At 28.4% G+C, this 7,135-nt stretch overlaps 1 protein-coding gene across 1 annotated transcript in view; it reads left to right on the forward strand.

Moving 5' to 3' along the window:
* The window catches only part of LOC142325732 (nose resistant to fluoxetine protein 6-like), a 40,962-nt gene extending 34,407 nt beyond the window's left edge, over nucleotides 1-6,555 (forward strand). The window contains exons 12-14 of the mRNA XM_075367764.1: nucleotides 742-931; nucleotides 2,465-2,607; nucleotides 6,415-6,555. Coding sequence (XP_075223879.1) covers nucleotides 742-931; nucleotides 2,465-2,607; nucleotides 6,415-6,555 — 474 coding nt within the window. The remainder of the gene's footprint in view (nucleotides 1-741; nucleotides 932-2,464; nucleotides 2,608-6,414) is intronic.
* The last annotated feature ends 580 nt before the right edge of the window (nucleotides 6,556-7,135 follow it).

Consider the following 7,135-nt stretch of genomic DNA (forward strand, 5'->3'; position numbering starts at 1 on the left):
CAAGCTCGTACATTGGCTGAGCCAAGTATACGTATGTGCGTAAGTATGTATCTCACATAACTCAAAAACGATTAGCCGTAGAAAGTTGGAATTTTGGATTTAGGACTGTTGTAACACGTAATTGTGCATCTCTTCTTTTGATTGCAATCGACTTGGCCAAAAAACCCAAAATCCAAAAATTCTTAACTGCAGTAATAAATCCTCATTGAGAGCCTGTCAACGATATATTATCATAAGTGGTGCATATTTGAAATGGTTCCAGAGTTCCAAATAAAATTTTAATTAATAAAATATTTTGATCTTGATACATCGAATCAAATTCCGCTTCACTTCCTTTTTTTTAATTTGTTTTTGAGTTTAAATATATTGATTTATTAATAATTATTAACCTCTAATTGTAAAAAAAATTACAATAAATAATAATGCAATAATAACAAGAAAAAAAGAAAAAAATCAGAAGTTATTAGTGAAATAAAATTTTATGTACTTTTATTTAATTTAATAGGCGTACAAGGAAATCATGTGGTGTCCACATCAGATTTTTTTTTAATAACTTATGCTGTAATAGTTGCAAAACTGTTCCATTAATTAGCTAAAAATAAAGACAGTTGAAAACATTTTAAGAAAAAAGGTCAATCAGGATTAAATTTTGTCATCAAAAATTAATAATCTTGTTTGTTTTACTATACTATGTTAAATATTACTGTTTTTTTTCTTTTTACTTGATTTTGTTACTTTTAGAGTGAGACACGTTCATTGTTCTTGGGAGGAGTATTAATAATGTTAATGGCATACTGTTCAGGCTATTTATTTGGTGATCCTGCTCATTACCACTTAGGATTTTATTGTGCAATATATGCATCTCTTATCACTTCAGTTTGGGCAATTGGCTTGCTCATGATAACAATTTCTTTACTTATTGGAACTGCAAGTAAGTATATTTATCAGAACACTTTCTTTTTTTACAAAATTTTGTGTTTGTCTGTTTATAAAACTATTCCTAAAATTTTATTCTCCTGTAATAATTTTTTGTTATTTCATATAATCTCACAAATTAATTAATTTTATAGTAAGTAGGCTATTTTTCCCATTTGTCAGAAAAATAATTTTTTCTCAACAAATAGCACCAACTTATGATCATCCTTTTTTCAGTTAATTTGAATTTATTCTATACATTTTATTAATGATAAATGAAATTTTAATCAAAGATAAAAACATTTATCTTATTTAGAAAATAAATTATCATCTTACTATTTAATATTGTTATTATTTTCACTTTTCTTCATGTTAAACAGTAACAGAGCTTTCTGCTTCATCATTCTGTTTGAAATTATACATGTTGCATTAAAGTATAAAGAGATTTGTATGTAAAATTAAATTTAGAAAGGTTTGTTTACTATCTCACTCACTGATGCCAGCTACTAAAATGGCAAATAGACCTCTCCTTTATTTTCATTTTTTCAATTTGTTTTTATTCAACGTACATAATTCTATACATTCTGAGGAACAGAGTTCTTCAAAGCACTAAACATAAAGAAAAGAGAAAGTAATAATAATAATATCAAGAAGTAAGAAAGAAAGAGAACCCATGTAGAAAATTGAATTATAATAGCTTTGGGTGATTCAGTGTGATCCAACAGGGTCCAATCGCAAATATATGTAGAAGTGATAATTATTTGTTGTAAATAATTTTACTCAGATAGGTTACAATTTGTTAGATTGTGTATGTTCATGATTTTTATCCATACAATCAAATGGGTTTGAAGTTCTATTCAAAGATGTTGAAATTATTATATAAAATTATAGAAAAAATTGAAAATTTATCATATAAATTGCCATATATCAAATTTTGAATTATCAATCCAAAAAAGATTTACTATTGAGGAGTTTCCATTGGATACCTTTCAAAGAACTTCAGTACATTATTATTTTATTATTCTACATTATTCTGTTTGACTGTCAGCTTTCCTTTTCAGTTTATATAATTTCCAATTAATAATAACTGCAAATAAGGGATGAATGTTCTTCCAATTAGATATGCCAATACTTGCTGATGTAAAATAAATATTGATAATGTTCTACAATTAATTTATTAATTAAAAATCATAATTTACTAATTATAACATAATAATATTGCAACACTTCTTAACTTCTGAGCTTCAATAGAAGCAAATGGATCCTATATACATAACTGTAAAAGATCCATCCTTGCATTTTGTAGATTGCTATAAGCAGTGAAGTATGTTTACTCATTTATATGTGTGTGTTATTCCAGTGGCGAGGAGTGGTAGCAGTTAGATACAAAAATAAATTTACTCATGGTTTTTTATTTTATTTCCAAATAAAAAAATGTTTTAATCATACTATAACTTTGGTTTGGGAAATAAGGCAATTAGATTAAATATATAAACCACTAATTTTTTTATTCACTTGTAAATTACTTAGATGATTTAAAATATTTCAGATCCATTTGCAAAAATATATACATGGCCAGGATTTGTACCACTTAGCAAATTGTGTTACAATGTGTTTCTAATTCATATGATGCTACAGATTCATCAAGCAATGTCAAGAAGGGCTCCATCATTTTTAACATTGAATGAATGGGTAAGATTTAAAAATATATTTATTTATTTTAAACTATTTCAAATATGTTTTTTAATTTTAGTATTAACATATATTATTATGATTTATATTCACTGAAAAAAATGGCTAGATAAAGTATTGAAGGATGTTTTGGGGAAAAATATAACATAGAAAAGGTTTTTCTTTAATTAAAGATGAATCTGAAATGTGACCTTTAGTCACATTTCAACCCTTCATTAAGTGTTAAGTAAACATAACACAGATAGAGGAAGAAAACATAATCTGTCAATCTGATGAATTCTAACTTTATAATTTTTAATATTGTTTAATGAAAATGTAATTTTGTTGATGAATAGAAGTGTTATGTAAACCCCACCTCAACAGTATCTAATATATAATATTAAATTATAATAAAACAATAAGACACAATATAAAGTAATTTTAATTTATTTATGAACTATTTTGCTGCTAGAATGTATTTTGATAAAATATTTTATTTACATTTATCAAAATCAGAAAATTAAAATAAATATTAATATAAATGAAAATTTATATTAATCAGAAAATATTCAGAAAGATTAGTTAGGATTAAAAAAATACGTAATTAATTTTACATTATTTAAAAATGCTGCCATCCTCATCAAAATAGTCTCTGCAAATATAAACAATTCCAAAGCTTCTGCTGTGCCTCACCATATTAATGAAGCCATTCTCCTGAAGGGCATTCAGCACTGTGCTATTGTGCTAGGATATCTTCTACGAGGTGTGTTCAAAAAATAACCGAACTTTTTAATTACGCGCCAATGGAGATATTTAGTGATGTGCGGTTGGCAGCACTGTGTTCCGCATAACCTCCTCTGTAACTTCATGTTCTTGGATTGAGGATATCTCGTTTAGTTTTTCTGTAATTTTTATTCGAGTGCAACATGTTTAAGTGTTAGAAGTAATTTTTTGATGAGTGAACTTCATCTCAATGTCGTAGCCATAAACCTAGCTTTCGTCTCCCGTTACGATCCTTTGCATGAATGTTTCATCGTCATCGCCTTGTTAAGGTGTTGCCGGCAGTTGTCCACTCGATGTTCTCTCTGCTGTTCAGTCATCAAACGAGGAACAACCTTTGCTCCAATTCAATACATGTTCAATTTTTCAGTCAAAATGTCATGGCATGATCCAATCGAGATGCTAACCCTTTCTGCAAGTTCTCTGACAATCAATCAACGATTTGCACGCACCAGATCGTTGATTTTCTGAACGTGTGTCATCAGTTGAAGTCGAAGGCTTCTTGGTCGAGGATCATTTTCAATTGACTGAGACCACTTATAAATGGTGAAAACCATTCGCAGCATTGCGTATGACTCAGATCATCATCTCCGTAAGCTTGTTTTAAAACTTGAAAAGATTCTGTGAAAGTTTTCCCCAGTTTCACGCAAAATTTTACGTTGTATCGTTGCTCCTGAAAAATGCACATTACAAAAATCGCTACTAACACTTGAACACGTTGCACTCAGATAACAATAGGCGAAAACTAAACGAGTTATCAACAATCCAAGAACATGTGGTTACAGAAGAGGTTATGCAGAATACAATGCTGCCAACCGCACCTCACTAAACATCTGCTATGGCGCATAATTAAAAACGTTCGGTTATTTTTTTGAACAGACCTCGTATAGTGTCAAAGTTACATCCTTTTAGCTTCAGTTTCATTTTAGAGAATAAGGTTAAGTCACAGTCATACTGGATCAAGAACTGCATGGAATTTTTGTAATTACTGCCATGTTTTTTCTGCCAAATCTGTACTGTTTTGAAGATAGTGGAGCATAATTTCATAGTGCAACAGCTAAGTTTTGTTTTTTAACAAGATTGGTCTTTTTTTTCCCATGAACTCATTTTCTCTTAAGCATCTCAGAACAATGTAAAGTAATTTAAAATTCACTGTTACACCAAGAGGAATATAATGATGCCCTGGATCTGCTTTATTTCTTGATCTTATCTGCAAATTTAACTTCCATTAGTCACAATGATCTTAAGAGATGAAATTTGAATCCTTATTACCTTTTCTTAAACTATAAGTAACAGCACACATCTCACTTTGTTATTTTTGATCAAGTGACAACTGAGAAACATAAAACTTCACAACAGAGCAATATATTTTTAAGTATTCAGTTGTGTCTTAGCAGTGCTTATAACTGATTCTTGCTATTTTACACAAATTATGGTTTTTCAGCCACACTGGCTCATAGATGAATTCTTTAATTTTTTCACATTTCCCAGTATTTTCCTGATGATTGGATATTATAATCACTCATTGCCTTTAATTGGCATTCTATAACTGTCTAGCTGTACATATATATACAGCTGAAAGTAGTTTGACCTAATGAATGTTTTTAAAGCCTAATGAAGCATTTTGAAAGTTTATTTACCATTAAAGATATTTACAATATTAATACGAAGTTATAAATAAAATCATACATACTGACTGCCTGAACATATCTGCACAATACATCATCTTCTGGTAGACTGATCAAGCTGGCTTGTGAGTAATGACTTTCAATTTTCTATATCTTTTTATCATAAAGAACAACTATTCAAGTGAAAAATGGAAACTTTCTGATAACATCTTTTGTGTCATATAAACCAGGAAGCAAAATAATTAAATATTTGTACTCTAACAACAAATAAATTAGTAATATTTTTAATTGTAATGGAATTTGAAAAATTAGTGATATACAAAAAAAAAGAAATAAAATAATAAACAAGACTGGAGGAAGGTGAAATATATATAGTAACACTAAAAGATTTCAAGAAACATGGACTGAGCATTGATAAATTTAAATGAAAATATTGTAATTAAGAAACACTAACAGCAGTAAAAGGATCAAGAATAAAATCACTAAACATATGCTATTTATTTTTTTATTCTTTTCGAACAGGCAAATAGTTTTTGTTTTTTTTTTGTGAAATACAGAAAATGCAGACATTTACTGTAATTCAAACCCAGGATCAACAGTTTGGAAAAGAAATACGGTGACTTCTATTCAAAATGACCAGCCATATAGTGACCTAAGGAAAGAGGTGTTACTAGTCTAATGAATTTATTTTAAAAATTTTAGTTAAGTATCCCAGTACTAGACAAAAATTATTGTTGTCATTTATTTTTATCTAAACTAATACATCTAATACATTTGTCCTTGAAAAATAGGACAACACAATGGTAAATTATTTTTTTAAGGTAGTTCAAGAATTTTTTCTGTATGACAGAAAGTTCACTTTCTTTACTGATCAGCATAATGAAATATTAAACCTTTGTTAAAACTATATGTGTATTAAACACCAGAACCATATTGGTTATATGCAGCCTGACATGAATCATAGGTCACTTTTAAAAATTACATAGCCATTATCAAGAATAAGAAGCATTTTATGCCAGGCTTACCAAAGAAAGGAAGGAGTGAAGAGGTTGCCTTTTTCACTGACACCAAATATATTGTTGCTAATTAGAACCAAACCCTCCACAATGAAGGTGATACTCCAATCTAAGAAATAACAATTCCTTTACTGTGTTCATTACAAGGATTGGTTTATAATGCGATCATAATGAACCAGTTGAATAATTTTTAAAAAGTTTTAATAAATTTTTAACATTTATTTGCGGTCATAACTTTAAAAAATGGCTATTGTATGCTACATATGAATTTAATTTTTTTTAAATTTCTTTTGTTGAATTTAAGTCTGTTATTTTGAAAGCCTTAAATTAAGTTTTGTGTTTCTTTTTCTTCTGTGTACAAGTATATTATTGTTTGTTTATTTTTTATTTAAAATCTTTTTCAGATTTCAAGAACTATATCTGATCTTGTTTTATCATTTATATTGGGATTTCTTCTTAACATAATTATTGAAGCACCACCTAGATACATTTTTAAATACATAACTTTTAAGAAACATAAGACAAAAGAAAATGCTCCAGTATAATTTGCAAAGATATTTTTGTGAATTGTTTGTAATTTTAAAAGAGACTTAGGTATGCTCTTACTTCAGTTTGAGATACCTACAAATTAGTGTAGTACTTAACAGAACTTATGACATAGTGAATTGAAAAAAAAACAAGACCCTGCAATTGTACTATCATAGAATATATTTGATTTATTGATTTCAAAAGAATAACAAAAAAGAAGAAAACTATTGTTACAATAACTTTTTCATTGGTTATAGGCAAAGTTAAGGGTACTGGTGAAATTTTGATCATAGACTTTTTTTTCAGTTTCTAACGTACAGTGTTTATGTACGCTTCGCTTCTGATGACTTTTTTATTTCTTTTTACTTCAAGATACTAAAAACCTAGTTAACATTCTGTGTACAAAAACTGATAGACTAAAATACAAATGAAATAAGTCAGGTGTAATAATAAAACCCATCAGCTGATTTTGAAGTCGAGAGTTCTAAGGATCAAATCCTAGTAAAATAGTTACTTTTATATGGATTTGAATACTAGATCATGGGTAACAGTATTCTTTGGTGGTTGGGTTTCAATTAACCACACTTCTCAGGAATG

Source organism: Lycorma delicatula, chromosome 5 (genome assembly GCF_047948215.1).
Source record: "Lycorma delicatula isolate Av1 chromosome 5, ASM4794821v1, whole genome shotgun sequence".
NCBI classification, from domain to species: Eukaryota; Metazoa; Arthropoda; class Insecta; order Hemiptera; family Fulgoridae; genus Lycorma; species Lycorma delicatula.